Source organism: Argiope bruennichi, chromosome 6 (assembly GCF_947563725.1).
Source record: "Argiope bruennichi chromosome 6, qqArgBrue1.1, whole genome shotgun sequence".
Lineage (NCBI taxonomy): Eukaryota > Metazoa > Arthropoda > Arachnida > Araneae > Araneidae > Argiope > Argiope bruennichi.
Window position 1 is genome coordinate 13191899 of NC_079156.1, and position 27228 is coordinate 13219126.

General features: G+C 33.6%; 1 protein-coding gene across 1 annotated transcript in view; it reads right to left on the reverse strand.

Annotated features, from left to right (window-relative positions):
- Window positions 1-805: 805 nt before the first annotated feature.
- Window positions 806-27228, reverse strand: part of LOC129972614 (TNF receptor-associated factor 6-like) — a 50500-nt gene continuing 24077 nt past the window's right edge. The window contains exons 3-11 of the mRNA XM_056086813.1: window positions 24755-24859; window positions 21172-21333; window positions 15942-16013; window positions 9899-9973; window positions 8131-8226; window positions 5453-5515; window positions 5271-5342; window positions 3921-3992; window positions 806-2086 (exon numbers count right to left, since the gene is read on the reverse strand). Coding sequence (XP_055942788.1) covers window positions 1931-2086; window positions 3921-3992; window positions 5271-5342; window positions 5453-5515; window positions 8131-8226; window positions 9899-9973; window positions 15942-16013; window positions 21172-21333; window positions 24755-24859 — 873 coding nt within the window. The 3' untranslated portion in view covers window positions 806-1930. The remainder of the gene's footprint in view (window positions 2087-3920; window positions 3993-5270; window positions 5343-5452; window positions 5516-8130; window positions 8227-9898; window positions 9974-15941; window positions 16014-21171; window positions 21334-24754; window positions 24860-27228) is intronic.

Below are 27228 nucleotides of genomic sequence, written 5' to 3' on the forward strand. Positions count from 1 at the left end.
TTTAATGATATATTTATGTTATGGTTTTTGCATTTTCAGATGATTTGCATATATGCAATACAACTTTTCCTTTAATGTACCAGATAGATTTATTTAGTTTGCTTTATGCAAAATCTAGTTGCAATGTAATCATCAATGATTTTAATATTGCATTGTTTTTAAAAATATCTGAAATTATTAATTGATTTCATATTCCATTTAACAATTATAAGCTTTTAAATTTTGTTAGTCAAAAATTCTTAACAGAATTTTTTATGCATATGTTAGAACTTTTGATAAGTCAGATGGAAATAATCCATAATATTTGAATTATCATTGAGCCTTATCAAATATTAATTCTTTAGTATACGCATCCTGTAAAATGATTTTAAATCATATGTAATATCAATAGAATCTCATTATTTTAAAAACTATTTGGTTAAAAGAAAATTTTCTAAATTTAATAATTACTTTATTAAATCTATTTAATAGATGGAATAATTTGATGTTTTTGGAAACTCAATGTTTACTCGTTTAATTTTTGTGAAATTAAGTTCCTATTTAGCTGATCTTGTTTAAAATGTTACACTTTTTTTAGGATTAACGATGCAAAGTTATGATTTTATGTATTGTAACCTTTTAAACTATTTCTTATCCTTGCACATTTATTTTGTTTGTATTTTTGGCCTTCTGTCTCTTGTTACGTGTTTTCTTTTATAGTGTAAGTTGAAGAATTTCACTTGGATTATATTTTATGCATAGTAGTTAAAAAAAATTCTTTTTGTCTACTTACATCTGTGAATCTGTAATAAAAATTTTATGTATGTGTATAGAAAATCAAAAAGCATATTTATTTATAAAAAGAAAGTACAGGCTTATCTGCTTTCTATTCATGAGTTATTGCTGCTGCTAATGTTGCATGATGGATATTTTTAAAAAATTGGAATAGAAATTCTTTGTTGTGTTGAAACATGTTTGAAACTCTTCATGCTTTTATTTTGCATTAAATGGGATGTATTGTCATCCCATTCTTATTCAGATTTTTTTTTGTATGTACAGAAAAGTCATTTCCACCATACCAAAAAGAACAAAACTCGGATACTCTTGTGTTCTAATACACTGTGTTTCTGAGCTTTTTACATTTTTTGAGTAGAGTTGACTTTTATATATGAAAATAAATAGATTTTTTATACAATTCTAGTAGAAATGTTTGTCTCTTTCTTCGTCTTCTACTAGCTGGCTGGGAGGTGTTTGTCAATGGGCATCTAATCCGTTAGTTCACATGATATTAAACTGAATTTCTTTTTTCTCCGTCCGCACATTGACACAATTATAAAACAATCTACGACTGTTGTATTAAACATTTTAAATACAAGAATCAGTACATGAAAAGTGTCTGGTTTTTCAAAATCATTTCTTGCTGTTATATAAGCATCTCAGAAGTTGAAGATATTTTGTAAAATCGGAATAAGTTCGAACTCTATCTTAAATAATAATAATGATGAAATACCAGCACATAATCCGGACGTGTTGGTCTTTTGCGTCCGATTAGACAGATATAGTGTACTCGTAACCTTTTCTGCATCCACGAAAGAACAATGATACTTTTTGGTCTCTGTGGCATCCTTCAAGCGATTGGACTGCTAAGAATATTCGAAGCTGTTGCCGATGGTAACGAAAAATAGCCTCGGTTCTTATATATGTCCTGAAGAAGCTCTGAAGATAGGCAGGAAAGATTCACGCAGGAAGAATCCAAATTCAAAGCACCTTGCCGATAGGGTTATAGCGCAAACCGAAAGTCCCCTAGCAGTAACGAAAATCAGTCACACGTGCAGTTCTGGAAGAGTCTTAGAATAATTCGAAGATCCAGAGAATGGAACTTTGAAATGCTTCTATCTAAATTTTTAATGATTATTTGCCGTCCTCTGCCAGAGCAACAACTTCTATCAACTCACAGATCTGTGGGGGGTGCGGCATGTTTGGGTTTGTGGTCCTCGAAAGATGTGTTGGGATTGAAGAGGCCTCGAGGAGGCGATTTGGCTTCCGGTGACTTGGTGCCTTGCGGCGATATCGATTTGTGGTCCTGGACTACTGCAGGTTGGACTCGCTGCAGAAGAAAATCAAATTATAAGGAAATTTATTTTTAAAAAAAAGCATACATTACAAAAAAAACGAATACAGTTTAAATTAACTTTATGTTAAATAAGATCTTGGTTCATTCCAAGCAATGTTCCCTTGATAATCCATTGAAGTTGATACCGTAGTTAATTTAATACCCGAACCAGAAAATATATCCATTTAAGGGTTGAAGAACCTTCCTTTTAACGAGGTGTCAGAACATTCTCTTGGGTATATGGAGAAACTTTTTTTTTCTCTCGATTTATGTCCCATTCGCTTCAGTAAAGTATTTTTAAGAATTCAATTGTTATAACTTGTAAAGCTATTAAAATAACACAGCTTTAATATGTTCTGTTCATTGGGTGCATGAGCCATCTCGGTGAATCAAGTACATGAAATTATAAAAATTTATTAAGTGCAATTAAAAATTTAAATGTCTGTCTCAAATAGTGTGAATAGTTGCAGAGGAAAATATTTTCCAATACAACGAGCTTTCTGCACATTCTTCAAATTACCAATAATTGACTGATTAATCTTCATTGTTGGTAGTAGGTACGGAGTCGATGCATTAGCATCGAATGGGCTTTAACTGGCAGTCAACTATAGCATTTTTTAACTCTTACTTGTGGGCTAATAAAATGGCCGTGCAAGAAAATAATTAGATGTTCATTATTCCGATTAAATAAATCGGTCGTTTCATGCGTGATTCCTATAAAGAGACAGTAACTCTAAGGACGGTCAAGTGGAACAACAGATCCTATCTTCTAAGTACTTTGAAGGAGGGAAACAAATTCCTATTATGTGTCAAAATTCTGGCTGTAGAAAGGTTTCTGAATTATTTTTTTTTAACCGCGAACTAACGAATAAAAGAGCTTTTGCTAAGATTTACGGTGGTTTCTGTTCGTGAGCTGGGAAGCAGACAAATGTGTTGTGAAAGGGGTCAACTTCAGCAGCGACTCAATTTTATACTTGTTGCACCTAATAAAATGGTTCGCCATAAGTACTTCAACAGTAATCTCCTTTTCCAATGGTCGCTTTTATCAATGATATATTGCTAACAAAGTGTTAAGACTTACTGAACTACAACATTGATATGCTTCGTTGTAGGTTCATTCATATGATAAAGGGATGATCAAGGTTCGTTACATTTCATTTGTTATTGCTAGCAGACGGATCTTGGTTGCATTTCGTTAGTGTTTCAACGCTTGTGACTCATTTCTAAATATTGAGATTTCCCAAGGAAAGAGACATTACCATGTAACAGTTCTCAAATTTGTGTGTGTGAGAGAGAGTTTTTTTGTTGTTGATAATGATGATGTTCGGTTCAATTCTTTCGATGCTACTTAGATTTGACATATTTTCATTGAAATGTGCGTCAATGAGTACTTGTCTAGTAAGCAATAGGATTGGCGCCACAACAATTCCATCTCTTGGTGGTAAATTTGTTTATGAATTGTTCGTACACGCTTACTCTCCTCTCTCCCAGTTTATACTGGTGGCCTGGTGGTAAGGTCTCGGATTGGGAACCGGAGGGTTCCAGGTTCGTGACCCGATTCCACCGAAGAACCGTCATGTAAGGGGGTCTGTTGCACATTAAATCCGTCATGCCAAACGTCCTCCCGCTGGCGTGGCGTGGAGAGGGGGGTGCCAGCTCAGGTGTCGTCCTCGTCATCTGACCGCGGTTCAAAATGACGAGGTCCGTCCCAAAATAGCCCTAGTGTTGCTCCAAGCGGGACGTTAATATAACCAAACCAAACCCTCTTCATATAGCTTTTAATTCAACTAGCGAAATAACCTCTTTGAATATAAAAGGTCTGCCTTACTTGCATGTACTCTCTCAATCTGGTGAGCGTTTCATTCATTTCTTCCACGGTCTGCTCCGCTATTTCCAGTTTCTGAAATGAGATTGAAAGAAATTTTTAAATCACAAGTACTAAAATGTCTTACAGTTTAACAATAAAATTAGATTATTTTGCTAAAATATCAATGCGATACCTCAATATTAAGATGGTCATAGATATCATAAAATATAGATGTTGAGAAAATAATAATACTTGAGAAGGGAAAAAAACCCCTTATTTCACATCTGCAGTAATTTTACTTGGCACAAAGGCACGCTTTCCAGTCGTCGTGAAAGAGAAGTTTCCAGACGACGCGCTCTTGTTGATTGAGACGATTTTTTAAAGTTTGACACCAATCATCAGAAGTAGCAAAGGAGGAAATGCATAACGTAGGTTGTTGTTGTCTTTGGAAGATGCCATTATATTTGTATTCGAGTATTGCATGACTTATTTTTCGCATACATATAAAAGATTATTAATCTGAGGGGAAAAGGCTAAAGAAAGTTACAAATTTTAAAATGGCCTTTACAATGAGTCTTGAATTGGTAAGATAACTTCAATAAAACAGGGATTGATGCGATTTTAAAATATATATATGTGGGAAAATATTTATTTATTTTTCGATTTCAGAAAATTTTTACAATTTCGCTGCTGTATTTATTAAATTTTTAATTGAAATCTGCATTCTGTTTAGAAAAATTCAACTTAGTCTGGGAAAAAAAAAAAAAAAAAAAGACGCTGAAAAATATGTATAAGAACTTTTTTTTATCTGTTCTATATACAGAAAGGAAAAGAATCATATTTTTAAAGTATCATCCTACAATTTTAAACGGTTTTATAATATTCAACTTTTTAAAGAAAGAGAAATTTGAGTTTGAAAAAGAAAATATTATTCTATGGCGAACTTGTTCTCAAAAAATATTGTAATAATTGCCGGTAAATTCGTTCAAGCTTGATAAATAGGAAAAAATGTTAATTTCAAATTTAATTTTCACCATCTTTTTTTCGGAAATGATGATGCCCTCTAGCATCTATCTATCTTTGTGATGTCCTCTATCATTACTTTCCTTCTGTGTTTTTTTTTTTTTTTTTTTTTTTTTTTCTGTCTTTGCAGTAGAAAGAATTTACAATGAAGTGTTGCTTCATAAAGCATGTTTTTTCAGGATATTTCTTTTTTCAATTTTTTATACTATATATTATTTATGTCATCTGACAAGGAAATCGCATGATGCTTCTTCGAATATTTTTTGGGTTAAGAATAAATACGCGCTGCAAAACTCATTACTTACGAATTTATTCACTTAAAAATAAAGAAAGAATTCAACAACTCACCTTTACTTTTTCTAACAATAACGTGACAGTTCTATCAAGACTTTTGACTGTACCCAAGACAGGATAAAGGTCCTGCAATTAAAAGTTGCATGAGTTGGTTTTGGTTGATAAATATAATTTAAACTCGTAAATAAATTCTTACGTATAATTTTTTACATAATGAAAACCAAAGGGTGACCAACCTGTAACTGTTCCTTTAACTTTGTGTTTTCTGATTCTGTTTCTTGAATTTTTATTTCGAGGTTCTGAAAGCACACGAAAGCATAATTTTAACAGCTGTTACAAAATAATAATAATGAGAAGAAAAATTTGAACTGGAAATTTGAATTTACTTTTTAGTTTCTATACAAGGCATAAACAAATTTTTCTGTTTCAGGCTATGTTTTCATTTCTGTAAGTTTTAAGATTCATTTTCTTCTGGTTCACTAAATTGATGCGGATAAAACGTATTAAAAAGAATACTATTAAATTCCTTTTTTTTTCCCCTCTAAAAAAATTCATTTCTGAAGGAGTTCTGAAGATGGCTGAGCTGATTCACCGATTTATGATACTGGCACATCTTATGCAAGAGAATTCGGATCAACATATCACTGAAAATTTACGTATAATTAATCAGCTAATAATTTGAATTAATCACTCATAATTTTATATTATTTTTACGAAGAATATAGAAGATACAGATTGCTAGCTTTAAGGGCTGTAAGGTGTATCAACATAAATGCAAATCACTCTTCGACAAGCGACTGTAATTAAAGCATTTGAAGCAGAAGAGGTGATTTCTTAATCAGTGTTCTCACTTTTTCGCAAGTGAGGTCATATTAAGAGCCTAATTGCAATGGTATTACAATCGGAATTGTCTCAGTTTTTTTGCTATTGATAAGTAAATTGATGAAATGAAATCTGCAACTAGCGTCATAAAACCTGTTCCTTGAAATGAGGATTAAAATTGATAAATATCGTTAATGGCAAATGTGAAAATGTTGGAAAATCTCAAAAACTATTCCAAGTAATGTTTACACTACAAGTCTATGCGCTCTCTGTTGAACTACAGTAGTAGGATTAAAATTATAGTCAAAATACCTTTAAAAAATACACTGGTCAGAATGACAAATTTGAACTGAATATATTTGAAGGGGGGAAACGGTATGGCATAAGAAAAAGTTCCAGAGTGTGTCAGTAGATGGCGCTGTAAGATGCATGCACAAATTAAAAGATACTCATACGCATTTGTTATATAAACGCGGAATAAGTGGCGTTCTCTTCATATTGCATCAGAGCAGCTTGTCACGAATCTCTCAATGACAAGAATGGGGCTCTGCTTGTGAAACTCATTTCCAACAATGGCGAATGTGCGCTAGCAGCTTTAATAAAATTCTGATCATTAAAGGGTATGAAAAAAGACTGTGGTCCAATACCTGCCAAGAGTCTGAGGAAAATGATTAAAAAATTCGAAGTGACAGGTTCTTTTGAAGCGAAATCTAGCAGAGAGAGGAAATCAATTACTTCGATATCAGTAGAAGATGTGACCACAACATTACAGGAAGGGACGAGCAGTGATATGAAAACGAGCAATGCACGGGTAATTGCTCTATCTTTAAACATGCCTGTGAACACTATCCATAAATTTCTATGCTATATCCTGCATTGAAATCCATACAAAATTACTGATGTTCAGGAGTTGCTTCCTGTTGTAAGGAAGTACAGTAAGACATACTTTTACTTTAGAATTTCTTGCTCTCATGGAAATGGAAAATGAAGGGCCATGGAACATTTTTTGGACAGAGAATTTGGATTTCTATCTCCAAGGCTTTGTAAATGCACAAAACTGCAGAAAATTGGCAACGGAAAATCAATTCACACATACACCAGTACCGCTTCATTCTGCAAAGGTAAACAATGTGGTGCGAAGTGAGGGCATCGTTTATCGGAGGATCATTTTTTTTTTTTTTTCCAGAAGATGGGTCTTGCAGGTCTCGCTCTCTGTACCGTCAATGGTAAACGCAACAAGAGTCTTTTGCGCATACAGGTCATTCCAACACTTCTGCTGCCCACATATCTGGATAGAATCATTTTCGTGCAGCATAGCGCTCCTCAATCCATTGCAAAGCCAGTGGTGGAACTCTCAAGAGGCATTTCGGAAAAGATAGTATTATCAAGCTTCATATTCCACCAATCTGGTCTTTAAGATCGCATAATTTTAAAACTTGTGAATTCATGGGTGGTGGGGTTATCTAAAAAATGTTGTGTTCAATGCTCCGACTGCAAATTTAGCTAAATTGAAGGCATGGATCACGCAACGCATTCACAACGTGATCCCTGAGACACTCCGATCTTTTGTGGAACGTGCTGTTTATCAGTATCATCTTATGGCGGAAAAGGGTGGGCAGAAAATTGGACTTGTCTTGTGCGTCCAGTTATAATTAAAAACCGTTTTCATTGTTGATTTTTATACAGTTTTTGGCTTAAGGATAATTAAAAAATGATTTCTTCCAGAAGTTATTGATGCTATAACTCTTTCATGATTCATAAAGTTATTTTAATTTTGAAAACACTTTGTTATTTTCCTCCGACTGAGAAAAACGTAAACATCTTAAAACATGCTTTACATTGACACCTTGCCAATATTTCAACATTCTACAAGTAATAACTGAAACAACAACAACCCAAACTTTATTTAAACATTTAGAACAAATATTTTCATTAAATTTGTTATTAAATTAATTGTGATAAGCTATGATAAATTCAGCCGATAATGATATTTTGAAAATGTTAGAATTTTAAATGATATTTTTTTTTTCATTTATAATTATTATTATTCACTCAGAACGGAGCATGCAATTAAAGAATCACCAAATTGTACCTTTATATTCAATCGACTTTCGATCATAGATTCAGCAATCACTTTCAAATGGCTCTGAACATCACTCGAATGTTCTTCGAGTTCTTCGGCTGTTCCCTGAAATAAGTAATAGAAAAAGTTATTTCTCATTCTCATTGATTGCAATAGTCAACTCTTCTGATCTGAGGGTTCCCATATATTTTGGATATGGATCTCGTAACATCAGAAAAATGCATGAAGCGAACAATTTATTTTCTGATATATTCCACTTGAGAGTTTTTAGTTTGTGGCATATTGTACGCTTTTCCTACAATGACTTTTTTTTTAATTATTAAAAGAATTTTATTCCATATATTGATGCATAGACAGCATACTAGTCTTAAGTTTAAATGAATTTTCAAATATAAGTAAGTGCCAAAAGTTTATGCAGAACAAAAAATTTAAAATATTTCCTTTATTTCAATATCTCCCTTTTGTGCATATAAAATTGACATTTTAAGATAGTATTAAATATAAATCGTATTAAGTATAGTCATTTTTTAAATTTTATTCCTACTCATTAATCTTAGTAACAGAACGGGGATTACTGAGCCATAAATTTAATCACAAAGCTGTTTATACGCAAATTATCGGAATTTCTTATACTTTTATACACAAATGTACCAAGATATATAAGAAGCTGGCTGATGGTTTGATATTAATACAAAATGACTAAGCCTATAGAATTTTTACATGTGGAAAAATAAAAATAAATAAATAAAAAATCAATGTATGAGATCAAAACAGAAATCCATTTCTGGTCATCTCTATCTAATAAGTCAAGAGTCGCCATTTTTCATAACTACCGATGCATCAGATATTGTTTGCCAACGGATTCTAAAACCCTCCACGCTTTTGCGCATGCGTTAGGATGGCTTTCATTCGGCAAAATAGGGGTGAGAGGAGAGATGAAAAGAGGAGATGTTTACATTTAACCATTTCCGGAAATGCGCACATCCTTCCGCGTCTCACCCCTTGGAGAGATGGAATCGTCGAAAAGTGGTCGTTTCAGGATATTGAAACGAACAATATCTAAAGTTTTATTTTAAATTAGCCTCTGTTTAATCTTTCGACACATTATAAATTGCATGTTTCTGCAGCAAAAATCGGAGAAAGTTTTTTGATGAAACTCCAAATTTGATATTTGATGACGATTTTTTTTTTAAATGCGACAAAAAAAATTTATAAAACGTTCATTTACAAACGGCTGACTGGAAGTCACCGCATTCCAAAAGCATTCATTAATTCAAAAGCATTCATCAGTCGCAAAAGCATTCATTAATGATTACTTTTTTGTTTGATCCCAAATCAAACAATGCAAAATCGAATTTTCTATCGACCTCCCTCCTCCCCGCTTTAATAAGAGTTGATAAATGCGCTATTATTTTACGTGATAAATGCATTATATACTAGCAATATTTCGAATTTCAACAGAATTCTGAACATTATTGCCAATTTCATTTCATTCAAAGATTTGAATAAACTCTTTCTTAATAACTGCTCTGCTCTTAATGCTTTCACATTAAATCAGATGGCTTGCTTTTTTTTTATTTATAAAGATAGAACCCGTTGTCAAATCTTTCTCCTGATACAATTACATACAAGAAAACATTCGTATATTTTAGAAAAGCACATATATTCTCCATTTTAGATCAAATACACGTTTTGGTCTGTTAAGCCTAATTAAACAAATATTCAAAATTAGGATATTTCGAAACTATACAATTATTCGTCCTCCATTCTCTCTCACCTTGAAATGGCATCCAGCTTCCGACAGCAAGCAGGATCTCGGCTTCATCGGACAGCAGTTCTCGTGGGATGGAAGCTACCAAGAACACAGAATCTCTTAGTTGGAATGTTAAAGCACACTCGTTTACAATTTTCATTTCAAAACACTACTTAGGTTAAGGAAAAGAATTTTTGAGAGAATGAGAACTAAATAATAACAGACATTTATTGTGCAAGATCCCTCCATTCCAGAGGATAGCATTAACTGCACATACTAAGGAATGAACATTTACGTATTAACTAAAAAATTTTGTCAACATTTGTGAGGAAATTATAGTCATTCGTAGTAAGCCAATAATTTTGAATTGCCTTAATCGGCAACATCGCATATACCTTAAGAATAGGGAACGTCTTTATTTATCCAAACACAGTCCCACAAAGCGATTTGTGGAGGCTTTGGTCCCCCCCCCCCAACTTTTGTAATACTCAAAGATTGTAACTCAAGATCGATGACGTCAAATTCATTACTGAAGGTTTAATTCTACAAAATTAGTTCCGGAAGTTTTGGTTACACTGTATATAACTTGAATAAATATTTAATATGGACAATTCAAAGCATATACACTTACAGAAGAGCATAAAAGCTATGAAGAATAGATATATAATCTATCTATATAAATAAATAAAATACTAACGTATATGGCACAGAAATAACTATTATTATTTATTGTCGAAAGACCACAGTCAGATGTAAACAAACCATCAAACGAACTATTATATAGATTGCTTTACTGAATATTTTTCCTGCTGCACTTAATTCAATGCTTCTCTTAGTCAATTAATGGAGATGCAAAATAATATTAGAAATTATCTGGAGATTATCCGCCGAAAACGAAAATTTCTCAAAAGTCACCAAAAAGTTCATTCAGTTAGTGAGAAGAGCATATAAAGGAAATCAAGAAAAAAGTTTCAAGCAGAAAGTTTAGTCCTGCTCACAAATAGGCTTAACAAACTTCGGATGAGTAATCTTTAGGACTTGCTTACAGAAATTGATGTTTACATCTTCCAAAACAATTATCTTACAAAAGCAGCCTTTGTATTATTTTAGGACTCACAAATTACCTTTTTAATCGAATCAGTATCATTTTTGTATAATTTGTTCCCCTAATTTTAATTTAATTAGATATACTATTTCTAATAACGCTTATAAATGTTATGATGGAATTCAAACTCATTTATCAAAACATCAATCACTTGTTTTTATCAATTATTAAGTCAGTAGTAGGGTTTTAAATGCCATTTTTTTTTCATAATATACACACTTTTTGTAATAAACTGATTCAATTGCTTTCAATTCATGCTTACCAGTCGCATAAAATAATAAAAAGAAAAGATTTTATTTAAAAAATGATTCCTTATTCATCATTTAATTTTCTAAAAAGTCGACAATCTGGGCAAACAAACTGGCGTCCAGTTTAATATGAAACCGTAAAAAATCGTCGTCTGGACCAACAAGCAAAATTTGATACAAAGATTTGTTTTTGCTACATGATAGAGCGTAGAATTTCGATTGTCATCATTCACTTTAAAAATGATGCACTGCATTATTTGCACTCAGCTCTGCGGATTGGTGCGTGATGATTGCTTTTATTTACTTAATTTTTATTTATATTCATTACCATTTCATTATTATTAGGTTCTTGCATGCATTTCGATCATTTTTTCACTTTAAAAAGGCTTTTATTGAGAAAAATTAATACAATTATATATCAAAATATTTCCCATCATTTTCTACAACTTTTTCCCATTTTCGTCCAATAAGTCTTCCAATTAATTGCCTTCGATTTTTTTTAAAAATCCTTCAGGCCGTTTTTTGTCATTGACATTGAAATCACTATTCTTAAATCGTTGAAACCAAAACCGATAATCGGGATATGACGGAGCAGCATCGCCATAAGTTTAAAAGTGTCTGATGGGTTTCGGCAACAGATTTCTTCAAATAAAACAAAAAACAAGCAATGAATGTCGAAAATGCAATTCGGAGCATTCCATGATTGGGGTCTTTATACACTGAATAACTAAATAATACTAAGTGGAAAACTTTCAAAATGATAACAATAAAGCAATAGTAAATTGTTAAAACCCAAAACCATTGTCGTACGTATAGATACTTCGCATGCTTACCAATAGATGTCGCTGATTAAAATATATGCAAGCACCTAATATTTGAATCGGAACTATTCTTTATAAAAAAAAAAACTCCCCCCAAAAACTGACATTTTTTATTCTTCAAAACTACGATTAGCCGATTATGTTTTAGCAACTGTTTGCACGTGTCACATTTTAGCGTGTGCAAACTAAATCCGACAGGTGTTTTAGAAGGACAAGTAGATACGGCAATCACGATATTTCCAAATATCTGCCGTAAAACGTGATATCATGGCACCATTTTTTCAGGAAGCAGGTAGACTTTCAGATGTAAAGCGTGCAGACGCATTTTAACCTCAGCAATGCACGACGCGAAAGAGTGGAAAGCGTGCATCACATAACTGATCGTGCCCTTTCATTAAATAGGGCTCATTTCAGAAAAAAAAAAAAAAATGTTTGGTTGAAAAGAATACAGCAAAATACCGCTAGGAATATTTTGGAAGCATTTCTTTCCCTCAAGTCAGATAAAAGTTAAGGATGTCTTCCTATTTGCGTATAAATAATACAAAACACAAAATGAGCAAACTAGTATCTATTGTGATCTTTTCGTTGAACTGTTGATTTTTGTCTTCCAAACGGAGCAAAGCAGTCATGATGGCCCTTTCGTGATATAAAAAAATTTTGTACCATTCCATCACGGAATCTAACCTGATGACAGTAATATTCCTTGGGTTTCCCCACCTCGCATGGTTTAAATGTCTGAAGCCCCGTTCCGACTGTCCATGCGTGTTTTGAGACAGTCACATTTATCCATGTTTCCCCTCACTTGTGATTTTCCTGGATTCTTTGATGTATGTTCATTTTAGAGACAATTTGCGGGAAGCTGACGTACACAGGCGTAGGTGGTTCTACAATGGGTCAGATGGATTTACAACCATATCAGTAAAAGAGCTGGGCGTCGGAATGGGGCTTTAGATGAAATTGAGCATATCATCTATGTTTAAAATGACGAGGCGACTCCCAAGAAAGCTGTATTCCTTAGAGTAGCTCTATGGTACGAACTGTATTTCTGAGAACTCTATGGAACGAACTGTATTCCTTAGATCCTTATGGTACGAACTGTATTCCTTAGATCCTTATGGAACGAACTATATTCCTTAGATCCTTATGGTACGAACTGTATTCCTTAGATCCTTATGGTACGAACTGTATTCCTTAGATCCTTATGGTACGAACTGTATTCCTTAGATCCTTATGGTACGAACTGTATTCCTTAGATCCTTATGGTACGAACTGTATTCCTTAGATCCTTATGGTACGAACTGTATTCCTTAGATCCTTATGGTACGAACTGTATTCCTTAGATCCTTATGGTACGAACTGTATTCCTTAGATCCTTATGGTACGAACTGTATTCCTTAGATCCTTATGGTACGAACTGTATTCCTTAGATCCTTATGGTACGAACTGTATTCCTTAGATCCTTATGGTACGAACTGTATTCCTTAGATCCTTATGGTACGAACTGTATTCCTTAGATCCTTATGGTACGAACTGTATTCCTTAGATCCTTATGGTACGAACTGTATTCCTTAGATCCTTATGGTACGAACTGTATTCCTTAGATCCTTATGGTACGAACTGTATTCCTTAGATCCTTATGGTACGAACTGTATTCCTTAGATCCTTATGGTACGAACTGTATTCCTTAGATCCTTATGGTACGAACTGTATTCCTTAGATCCTTATGGTACGAACTGTATTCCTTAGATCCTTATGGTACGAACTGTATTCCTTAGATCCTTATGGTACGAACTGTATTCCTTAGATCCTTATGGTACGAACTGTATTCCTTAGATCCTTATGGTACGAACTGTATTCCTTAGATCCTTATGGTACGAACTGTATTCCTTAGATCCTTATGGTACGAACTGTATTCCTTAGATCCTTATGGTACGAACTGTATTCCTTAGAGCCTTATGCTACGAACTGTATTCCTCAGAGCTCTATAGTACGAACTGTATTCCTTAGAACCCTATGTAACGTAGTATTCCTTCGAGTTTCATGGTACGAAGTGTATTCCTTAGAGCTCCATGGCACGAAGTGTATTCCTTAGAGCTCCATGGCACGAAGTGTATTCCTTAGAGCTCCATGGTATGAACATCAGCCCGACGAACTCTTCAGTGAAAGAGAATATCAATTGCAACATGAAGAGTAGCTTGCCAAGAAACGGTTTTCTCGGAATTTCGAAATAGAATATTATATAAAATTAATTAAATTCCCTCGTTGAAAAAATTGTCCACCTGCGCCTCTTAGAACTGCTCATTTTTTTAAAATATGCCAAAATGCAGTTTTTGAACACTTTTCAAATAATCGTCAATATCTTTTTTAGAAAAGGAATTGCGGAGAAGTCTTAAATTTGAACTGTATATGTTAAGCTGCTACTTTTTAAAACAGACAATAAATAATTATTAGATGTTCATTCAAAAAATAAATGGTCTCCCCGAAACTTTTTTGTATATTCTATAATAAAGGTGTTATCCATCTCACCTTGCATAAAATATTGGATCTTGAATGAGGTGGTGAATGCTTTGCATGGCGATGGGAAACAATAGTTACGAAATATTGATTGTTGGAGTGAATTTAGCATATTTGCTGAATTTATTTTCCAATCCTTACCAAGAGTTTTGATGATTAATCCCTGGTATGTGGTTAGTGGTATACGGAAATCGAATTTATGCTTTGGACGCATTTTTTCCAGCCAACTGAAATTAAAATTTGATACAGAACCACAACTGTAGCCATAAAAGAATCTGTAACATTTGATATTTTCGACTGCGTTTTTTATGTACGGCATTTGCATGCTTGTGGAAGTACAAATCAATTTAAAGCAAACCCTTGACAGATTTTTTTTTAATTCGATGTAGGTCTACTCTTTAGATGTTATATCCATGTACCAAATTTTATCCATCTAGCTCTCCTCGTTTTTATAGGGATGGTGCTTTATAATCGGACAGCCAGAATTTTCTGAAAGAATTTCGTACAGCATTTGATAAAAATATTATATATAAGTTTCATCAGCTCATCAGCCTAAACTCTCAAAGCGTTTTTGAAATATCTCGTGTCACAGACATATAGATATAATGACAAAAAGGCGTTCTCGAAAAAGGTGTGCTCGTCAAAATCTGGTGTTTGACTTTTCTGACGATTACAATATTTTCACTGAAATTCGTTTATAAGAAAGAAGAAAAAAATCTCATTGATAAGAACGTATATTATTTTTTAAAAAAACACGCTTTTTTCTATAATGTTCTATAAAAAAGAACAGTCTTTCAAAATATATATTTTAGAGTTGCATCCTTATTCTATAATTATATTCTGTATCGAGATTTCTTTCCAATTGTCAGAGCAATAATGCGTCGCTAAATAGGATAACCGAACTCTGCCTTTGGCGACTTGGCGAACATTAATTGGCAATTCCTTACAAGGAAAAACGAACTTTTCAAGATTTCTTCAGTCGGTGTGTGTTATTCCCTTGAGTGCATGCGGTAACCCAATGTTTACTTTCTGGTTGTTATTGTTTTATAGTGTTGGTTAATTAAAATTTATATCAAATATAAGTTGACTAATTCCTATAATTCAAATTATAATTAATCATCATCGCGTAAAAAATATAAGAAATATATTTCAGTACAGAAAACTCAGGATAAAAAAAAAAGGGAGTCCTTCTAAAACAATGCTCTTTGTTTCCTCTTGATGTCTGTGGGATTCCAACAGGAATTTAACTGAAAGCGGGAGCACTCCTTGCTTGAAGGTCACATACATATCCAAAAACAGACACTTACATTAAATAATTCAATCGCGTAAGAGTGAAAAGAAATTATTCTTGTTTGTAAAAAGATGAAAGAAGATCTCACCTGCTCTCTCTTGACTTCGGCCTTGCAGTGAGGACAAACGACGGGTCTCTTGCCGCACACTTCTTCGTGATCCTGAGAAGAAAAATTCAAGTCACATTTATTGCTGTCTTTACACTTTCCTTCAAACTTGCGAACTGAATTCCTTTGACAGATCATTATTTTGAGAAATATTTTGATTTTAAAATTAAGAAATAATTGGATGCGAGAAAGAAAGAAAAAAAAAAAAAGACTCAAAATTCATTCCTTTTGTAGAATGAGGAGAATTTTGAATCGTCATTTCACTCTCTCTTTAGTTTTTAGTTTTATTAATGTCCCGTTTTAAAGCAACATTAGGGCTATTTTGGGCCGGACCTCGTAATTTTGAATTGTGGTCAGATAACGAGAACGACACCTATTGGCACTCCCCTCTCCAAACTTCCACACCACACCAGCAGAGAAAGCTCAGGATATTGGAGGGGGAAAAATACAGAAAAAACTATTACGGTTTTTCTCTCTCTTCTCTCGGTCTTTGAACCTTAGGTCAGATGCCGAGGATGGCACCTGAGCTGGCAGCTCTTTCTCCAAGCTCTTCAGACTTTCGGGCCACACCAACAACCTAACGGAGGGGCTTGCGATCCGCTTACACGGCGGTTCTTTGGTGTTATTGGGTTTCGAACCTGGAATCCTCTAGTCCTGGAGTCGTGACTTTACCACCAAGCCACCGTGGCCCCTTTCCGCTCTCATATTTTTCACTGAGAAGGAACTTTCCGATGCTCAGTCTGAAAATTTTAATATTTTCTCCCAAAAATTTAAATGCACTGAATTGTTTTTTTTTTTTTCTTAAATTTTTACAAAACAGAAAACTTAAAAAGTTAAAATATTTAAATGGAACGAAAGAAAAATTTTTTCCAATTCATCAAAATCTAAAAATATTTTAATGAAGAGTGGGTAAAATGACACTTACATAGAAGACGATTTGGACGCTGATTAAAAGGAAGTAACAGAAGAATTCCTGTAGAGCAGCAAACATCACAATCACTATCCTATCCCCTAAGGAGCATCTACATAAAATGATGTTCAAGGCAAAATGAGAGTAGCAGCTCCTTACTTTTTTTAAGGAATTTTACGAATTGAAATAAGTCGATTCAATTCCAGAAATTGAAATTGAAATAAATCTGTATTTCTCATAATCCAGAGTTTTTAAAAAATATTGTCATTAAAATATAATAAGTGGAAATATAAGGAATTGAAGAATAAAAAATAAGAGCAAAAGCATATTTTCGAAATAATCAACATTAAAAATTTTTATATCAAATTACAGTCAACAGTTGGCAATATAAAATTTCAACTGATTTTGAATACTTTTAACTTTAAAGCGGTATTGAATGATATTAACAGGGATAAGTTTTCACTCATTGAGATGCTTTGGTGTTAAAGAAAAAATAGTTCAAGAATTCGGTACTTATTTTTCAATGAATTAAATCTATGAAATTGATTCAGTAACCGATATCACAATCATTGCAAAAATTAAGAAAACAGAACAGGACACAAATGTAAAACATCATAAATAAACCAAACTTCAATTGTTATTTAAAAATAATATTTTTATATTTGATTAGAATACTTTATTTTTTTAAAAGAAAGCCAAGGAAATGCCATTAAATTTCAGTATACGAAAATATTTTAATTTTTTTTATGAAATTTATAAAATTTGCGTCTTTTGATGAGCTCACTGAGTTTACTATGAATTATTCAATGTTAACAAGCTGCGTGTCAGACTCAAGATATTTAAAAGAGGGTCACGACACTTTTTGTTAATTCGTATTCATTTGACAACAAATATATTATTAGATGTGTGATTTCATTAAATTGTTTTAATTTTATCCGTTTTTAGCTTATTTTGATGTTGCTCACGTATAAGCGACGTGGTACTGGCGCATTTTATATCTGCGACACCCACGCTTAAAAAATCTTTTTCTACAGGCTATAGTATCAGACACCCATTTAGAACCCATCGCAATATTACTCGGTACAATTCGATGTGGCTATGAAGATACATTTGTGCGAAGGAGCCATCTGTGAAATCTTACTATTGTGCGTGGCATGCAACGTGTTGAATACTGTGCAACAATTAAGTGATGTATTAAATAAATTTTATTTCTTTTTATCATAAAATCTCTTCACATTTTACTAGTTCATATAACAGATTTGTATTCTAAGCGAAGAATTCGCTTGCAAGTACGGCATTTGATTTTTGTATGACAAACCAGTGGGAGTGGTCTCGCCAAAACATTCTCGCATACTATCGAATAATGGTGCTATCTCAGAGGACGCCTTGCATGGCATTGGCGTACAGTAGTTAAGAAATAATATTAACCTTTGGTGTGAATTTAGTATTTTTACTGTAAATATCTAGAGACCCTCGGCGAGTTTGCTGGCGATGAATCCCTGGCATGCGATGAATAGTATTGAAAAATCGAATTTGTGTTTTAAACTCGTTTGTCTCAATCGATTGAAACAAAAATTTCACACAGAACTACATTTGTATACACAGAATTTCGTACCAAAATTGAGTTATCGTGTTAACATATTTCTAAATTGATTCTGAAATGAAACTATGAGAACTGTCGACAAACTTTCAGCCTCTTGATGGATCTGGTTAAGAATTTGATAAAAATTCTACAGATACAGATGTTAAATCTGTGTATCGAATTTTATCTCTTTATTTTGTGATTATCGTGATAACTTACATTTGAACAACCGGGCAGACAGACTTCTGAACGAAATTTGCTCAAAATTTGACAGTAGTCTAGAAATTTGGTATAAAAACCGTACACCAAATTTCATCACTCTAGCTCAAAATGCTTCTAAGACTCTCTCACAGACATGCATGCATGCGAACAGCTTTGTATTTTAACGCATTTCTGAATTGAAAGACAAGAAATTAACTGTCAAGTTAAGAAAGTATTGCGAGATGATTTCATAAAACAAAATATCTTTTTGACTCAACAAATTTTAAATACAAAATTCGATTGTGAAAGATTTTGGAATATTAAATAACCCATTCAAATCAGACTCTTAACCACTTCTTTTAATGGATCATTTGTTTGATACATTGTCCAAAACTAGGAGGAATGGTCTTTCCAAAACTTTCTCGCATACCCTCTAATAAAGGTGAATTTGTGTTTCAGACGCGTTTTTTCACAAACGATTGAAGCTAAAATTTGATATAAGGCTACAATTGCAATCACAAAAATCGCATATTGCGATATAAGGCTACAATCGCATATTGCGACAATATTGCGTCTTTGAGTTTTTGAATTTTCTTGCTTCTAAAAGTACAGCCCGACAGACGTTCAACCCCTTGCTAGATCTGGCTCAAAATTCGATAGGTGTCTACAATACAGATGTTAAATCTGTGTATCGAATTTTATCGGTGTAGCTCTCTTAGTATTATAATTATCGTGCGAATACAATCGAACAAACAGATTTCTTCTGAACATATTTTGTTCGAAAGTCGATAGAAAACAACAAATTTAGTGCAAAGACCGTATACCAAATTTCATACGTTTAGCTAAAAGCGTTTTGGAATTATATCTTTGGCATGTAGATAGGTATACAGACATAATGCTAAATAAAAAAATATGTTTTTCGAACTCGCCAGCTCTAAAACGAGGAGGTTTGTCAAAATCTCGAGTTCGATTTTTTTTGACATTTATAATACTTTCTCTATATTTCGTATAAGAGAAAATAAAAATTTACAGGCTTTCTTTTGTCATTATTCTGTAGTTGAAAGTTATAACCCATTTAAATAAGTCCCATTATAGCCTCAAAAATCGATAAAAATATAAAGAAATAATTTTTTTTATTATATCCAAATCATCTTCCATTGCAGTATTACATACTTCTTTTTTTCCTTCAGCATTTCGAAGAATTAACCAAAAACGATTTAGATTAGTCTTTAACTTAAACATTCATTTTATAATTCTGGTTAATATATTATTTTTTATTGGAATTTTATTTTTCAATATGTTTTAGAATCCATCCCTATACTTGATTCCACCCCTAAAGGCATTTCAAAAACACACAGAAACTTTCATTGTAAATGACAACCATTGATTCTAATGTTTTTAAGTGAAATGTTACTTTACTGGAAAGGAACTAATGGACGTAATTGCATTTTAATTCATTTCATTTATCAGGTTCTTTTTAAGAAGGACGTTTTATTTTCAAGTCGAAGCAATTATTAATCGGATAGGAAACTCATTGATAAGTATTTTTTTAAAACAATAATAAAGTGTTAGATCGTTTCGTTTTAAACCGATTTCGCTAAAGTTTTAGTCAAATAAATAGCAAAAGATATTGCTCATTTTTCGAATCACAGAAATAAAAGTTTATTTCTGAAAGAAAATTCAAATGAAGTCATCTAGTTGAAAGAACTGTATGCGAGCGATACTCGTGAAAGCATATCATCACCGGGATAAACTTTTTTTCTTTATTTCCTTAGATTTTTTTTTTTTTTTTAACTTTCTGGTAAGCAAAGGCAAAGCACTATAATCATCAAATAACTTAGTCTTCAGAATTTATCGAAACTTTATGTTTTAGAACTCTCTGAATTCGAATTTTTTTGAGAGACAGGGGGGGGGGGATTATATCTTCTTTGCGAAAGTAAAAGCTAAACTTCTAAATGAATTAGAACTATGAAATTTCATATTTGGTCTTTTCATCAAAAATGTTGTACTGAATCAAGTTTAAGACAAAATCTGAACGAGGAAGGTCATTATTTCTGTCTATCCGACCATGTGCGTCTGAACACGATAACTCAAAAATGGTTGATATTTGGTATAAAGTTTTATTGTAAGATTTTAAGATGGCCAATCTGGGAAAGAGTATTGAGATACAGTATTCGGGTCGACTCGTGAGTTCGTTTAGTTTAGTTTGGTTATATTAAAGTCCCGTTTTAAAGTAACCTTAGGGCAATTTTGGGCCATGATTTTGAGCCGCGGTCAGATGAAGAGGACGGCACCTGAATTGACATCCCGTCTCCAAACTTCCAGACTACACCAGAGAGGAGGACATTTGGCCCCGACGGATTTAACGTACACCAGACCTGCTTACACGACGGTTCCTAGGTAGAAATCGGAGCTCGAACCTGAAACCTTCCGGTTCCGAAGCCGAGACTTTACCACTAGGACACCGTGACCCTCGGATAGACTCGTGAAGCAAAGGATATGTGAATAGAAGAGCTCACCTCCATATCTTTGAAGACGACATCTTCTTGGCAGAAAGGGCAAGGGACGAGTCTGCGGTCGCACGTAGAGGTGAGATGCTTTGCCAGGTCCCTTTTGGTCACCTGCAGACCGCAGCTGCACGGACAGGATACGGGCACGTAGCCGCAGCTCTCCAGGTGGGTCTGTGACAGGATAGATTATTATTTTATTATTCTTTTATTGATACATTAAATGTGATTACATCATCCTTTTGTTTACAAGAAAAACCGAATTTAATAAATTCATTTCAATATTTAATAAAGAAAAATCGGAATTTAACAAAACAATGCAGCAAACATCTGAAAAATTCAGAGGTATATTCATGTTTATTGAATCGTGTGCAAGATATATAATATGGCATTTAGAATACAAATAAATAATACGCATAATAACTATAATGCATGGTCTGTGTATTTGTGAGTTTTCAACGCGATAAATTGCAAAGGAAATGACTTAAACGAGTGAAATTCACTTCTGATCCCGTCACCAGCGTCGTAGATCCACTTTAAATTTTAGATCCAATCGGTAAAAATTGCAAATACCCAAAATCCATACCGTTTTCTTCGCTATGAAGCACAAAATGCGCCATTACGATATTACCGAGTTTGCCATCAGTGCGAGAAAATGAAAAGATGGTTTTAAGTAAAAATTATAAAATACAGGGTTGCCATAAAATAACTTTTCCTGTTTTGTGGTATCTACAACTAAACTGGATGAGCAAAATGAAGCGACATTTCATACATAGACTGGGAAAAGTATGGGAAAATAAATTCCGCAGAAAAAACAATTAATACCAAAAGTTGACGATAGGGTAAATATTTGCGCTGCTGTCAAGTATGAATATGGAACGGCCCGCACTTTCGCTTTAATGTTTCTTGCCCGAATGAAGATCGACATTGACTGGCCTTGGAAAATATTATGAAGAGATGAGGCTCATTCTTATTTGAATGGATCAGTCAATGCTCAGAATTGCCATATTTGGGTTCGTGACACATCCCACAGTGATCCAAAAAATGCCATTGCATTCCCCAAATGTGATCGGATGGTGCGGTTTCACGGCCAATTTCATATTCACAGCGTACTTTTTGGAGAATCTCACTCCAACAAGTCCTATTACCTGCACCATTAATGGCGAAAAATATGGACAAATGCTGCAAACTTTTGTTATTCCGCAATTGCAGAAAGACAATACTTGGACTCAATAATTTTTATGCAAGATGGAACAATACCACACATTCATCGTTCAATACAGAGCCTTTTAAATCAGCATTTCACTACTGAAAGAATTATCTGCCAATATTTTCAGACGGAATGTCCGCTCCTTTCCTTGGATATCATCCCTTGTAACTTTGGCTATAGGAGTAACTGAAATCCGTAGTGTACGCTGGTGGCGTTCCAAATCTAGATGTCTTGAAACAGGTATAAGATGGGCTGTTATGGGCATCGAAACTGACAGTTTACGCTCAGCGGCATATACCGTACGCAATATGTTGTACACAGGGAAGGTCAGCATATTGAAAATGTTGCACGGAATCCAGGGGACCTTAATGTTGATGAATAAAAGATTATTTTCTTTGAGTTTCATGAATTCATTCATAACTATACTCCTATAGCGCCAGTATTTCTCCTATCGGCAACTTTTGGTATTATTTTTTTTTCTGCAGAATTCAACTTTCTATGCCTTCCACAGTCTGTATAAAATGCAGTTTCATTTCGTTCATTCGTTTTAGCTGCAGATTCCACCAAACAGGGAAAGTTATTTTTTGCCACCCTTTACTTCGTTAAAATATCACAGGTTTCATTTAAATCTTCCACACGAAACGAATTCATATTACAATTATATCTTATATATCTGAAGAATATTATCTCTTCTAGCAATAAAGATAAATGTGTGTGCGTATTGTGGTCTTAAGGATATACCGTTAGATCATTCGGGAACGCTCCCCTTCGGGCACGGGAGTCTTCCATGGGGACAGCTGTAGGTCCAAAGGCAACAATATTCTAATATTTGGTATCATTAGCCATTATGGAAGAGGGGGGCATTAAAATGTTTTATTATTATTATTAGGGAATCCATAGCTACTAAACTTGGCTCATATAAACCTCGAAGCAATTTTTTGAAATAATATAATAATTGTTAATATATAATAATTAATATTGTAATATAATTCTGTACATTTGAGCATTTAATCTTCGACAATACGAAGCATTCTTTAAAAATATTGAAATAGTTAGATAGTTTGCATCTTATTTTACACTCGGATATAAGAAAAATTCTCAAAATAGTAATATATTCCGAAATTTCAGTAGACAATACATCTCAAAATGTAATTTAGAATTCAATATTTATTTGCATTGACATTTGATATTCCTTCCTTAAATATATATAATATTAGTATAGGGTAAAATATTGTTCCGAAATTTTCGGGGTTCGTTTGGATAGTGGGAGTTATATGGTGTGAAGAACCAGAACCTCCAATCACCAGTAGAAAATAAAACAACGACGTTTATTTACACGAAGACACACAGGACAGCACAAAGACGACAACTATATACAGCACAGAAGACTATTATCTTCAGCCGAGACGTGCAGCATACAACAGTATACACAGCAGCTCTACTCCGTCGCTGCTCCGCTAGTCCCTGGAAGACGAGTTCTTCACCGTCGCTTCCGACTACGCTTCGACTCCACTGGTTCACGACTCAATTCACAGTCGACTTCCCGGCAGCTGCAGCTCCTTTTATAGGTCTCGGGAGGCGGGGCTAGAAGCCTCTCAACCAGTCAGGAACGTTCGAGGCGTATCTCCGTTCCTACTGGACGGATCAGGAAAATTCTCGATGTTTCGGGTATAAACTATTTTGGCGCCAAGGTCGCCAAATGGTCGCCTAGTTTGTCGCCAAGCTCTGGGACCTCCTATGGAACCGACTATGCTGGGAAGCCGCCTCACAGATTTGTAACAATATTTAACATATTATCTGTTGGTAATAAATTATGCTACTTTGATAGTGTGTGTGAGTGAATGTGTCTGTTGTTGCCTGGCAACCATTATTTTCAGATCCAGTTCATCACTGGATTTATATGTGTTGTGGAAGTGTCATCCCCAGCTCCTGTCTCTAACAGAATACGGCTTATATTTCGCATCACCAGATGGCTCAGCTCCCAGAGCTTTATTTTCGGCTATTTGGTTTTAGAAAGGGTCAAAAAAATGTCTCCACGACAGCCTTTCAACTGGTGGTCTTCCGTTCATAACCCAGAATACCTTCTGGCTCCAATAAATTTGTGTGTTATTCAACTAATTTAGATCAGCATTACTTTTAATCAGCCTTTTTCCATACGAGCTATAATTCTAATTCAAATAAAATTTGTTTCTCGACAATTTTTAGTCAAGTGACTAAAATTGACAAAAAATAATTACAAAAACAAAACAATTCCAAAGAAAGCAAAATCCCTTTACAAAAAGTATTATCTAAAATATCTCATTGTGATACACTTATAAATAAACGGCAACAACTATCTCCCAAAATTTTTATTCCAGAGAACTAAAAAGAAAAGAAACCGCTCACCTCTAGCTCTTTAAGAAGCAGGGTCTTCTTGCATCCCCTTTTCTTCTGCAAGCAGTAAACGTCCAACTCCAAGATTTTATCTTTTATCTCCTTATCGACGACGAGCTGAGTAAAAGGAAATAACATTCAATTACGGGACGTTCAATGAATCAAAGCTCATTAACATAATTCAAGACTTAAATCCAGTTCCTAATGCATATATTGTACGATTCCGGAAGTGCGTGAGATCTGGAACTAGTTACCATCTTATTAAAGAATACTAAGAAATAAATCCCCTGTTGTTAGCTTTGTAAAACCCCAATCGGCTTTGTCGGTCAGCTCGTCGGCTATTATAACAGACTGTCTCCTTTGAATCAATTTATCTCTGGATTCTCTAATAAAACTACACCATCAGTCAGTCTTCTGAAAGGCGATTGTGTTACTAGTAAGAATTACTTCTGGAAGAGGGTACAGCATCTTAAACGTTTTCTACAAGAGTGAGATCTGACGAAATTTAACATGATTTTTCAATATTTATTGACATAACTTTTAATACAGTCTGAATAATTCCAACATTGTATTTTATGAGAGATGAATTATTTTTAAATGAATTCATACAAAAATGTTTGAAGAAAATTAAGAACGAATGATATTTTTATCATATAATATTAAAAGTATATCGGAACGACAATCATTTTCTATATTTTAGATAACTAACATTTGACATATCAGTTTGTTACTTTATCGAAATATTACAACTTTCATTAATCTCTTCGTCGTCTGTAACACGTCTAGCGTGTTCAAGTGAAAATTCTGCAGGGGGGCTATAACGCGCTTCAAGAGTTCTTCTACATTTTAAAACTTTTAAACGTTTAAAACCCCTTGCAATTGTTTACTTGTTTGTCCTAATGCGGCGAAAAAGAGGAAAAACAAATTTCGCGGACAGAAGAGAATGGCGAAAGGTTTAATAGAAAGCCATTGAATCTCATCCATTTTTGCCATATTTCTTTTTGATTCATTTGTTTAATTCAATAACTTCAAACATAAATTTATATAGTATTTTATAATGGTCATTCAAAAAAAAAAATGATTTCTCAAGCTTAAAGTACAGTTAAATGAAATTAGTGGTGTTGAAATTACTTATAAGGAGGGAATAAATGCTAAAAGGATAGTTTTGAAATGTCATAACTTAGACAAAGCCCAAAGTACTGTTATGCTTTTACGAGATGGCGTGTTATATCAACTTCCAAACATCAGTTTGAAAAATAACAGTGCTATCACAAATTTGGACCTTTCGGATTCTCTTTATAGATTCAATTTCAATGCTATTACATTTTTTTTTCTTAATCTATACCGATAACAGAAAATTATTTATTGGTTATAACTTCTCATTTTGTATATGAAATATAGTAAGCATAAAGGCATAACAGTCCTTATCGGCATCCTTACCGGTCGGGCAAAAAAGCTATAAAATGAATAAAATCTCCTCAAACATTTCAAAACTTTCAAACGGGTTATCATTACATAGATATATGCAGGTTTATTATTTAAGTAGTATTTCGATTGAAATATATGTGGGTGTGATGGGTTTTAATGCATCAGTTCACTTGGATTAGCTGAATCGTTTTATTTCCTGGTTAACAATGATGATTATGATGATTTTTACAAGTGAGAATTCAATGATGAAGTAATTTATATTACATGAAGATGGGCAGTTAATGTTGCTCAAAGGATCTGTCCACCTACGCGTGGTACACCGGGCATTTGTAGATCAATTCTTCTACGCAATAATTCCAGTTTCGGCCTTTTCTGAGGATCATAACTTTTCGAGCTCCCCGTCCAACCCTCCTCGGCTGACGTCTTCTCCTCTGAACTCTGAATTAACTCTGGCTGCTAGCTATCACCGGAAAAATGCAGACAGCCCTCTCATGAAGTTAAAATTTGACATATATGTGGAAAAATAAGTAGATTTAAAATTTAATTACCTATTTAAAATATAAAAAAATATTTAAAAATCGCATCACAATAAAATAAGTTTTTAATCCATACTGCAGAGCAAGAAGGACATTTCAGCAATATTCCCCAATTTTAAATACTATTTTTTCTCTCCCTCTCTTAAAAGGAAGTCTCTTCTTTTTTTTAAAAAAAAAATTTTTTTAACATGAATATTTTTTTTTCTTGACTAATCAATCTTTCTTAAGATTTGTTATTCAATCAGTAACGACATATTTGAATACTTCTTCAATCAACCAACTTGAACGCTCATGTTTGCTGACCTGAATATACTTTTAACTATTGATACTTATCATAAGTATCCTTTGTATGTTTTGCATGCACTCATTGTCAAAAATTACAGCATTAATGGAAAATCAAGATAAATAGTGTTTTAAGATTACCTAAATTTGCTAAAATGCCGCGGAAAATAAAGAAAGCCTATGAAAAATGTTTCAAAATAATAATGGATACTTTTTAAATTTCACAATACACAAATAAGC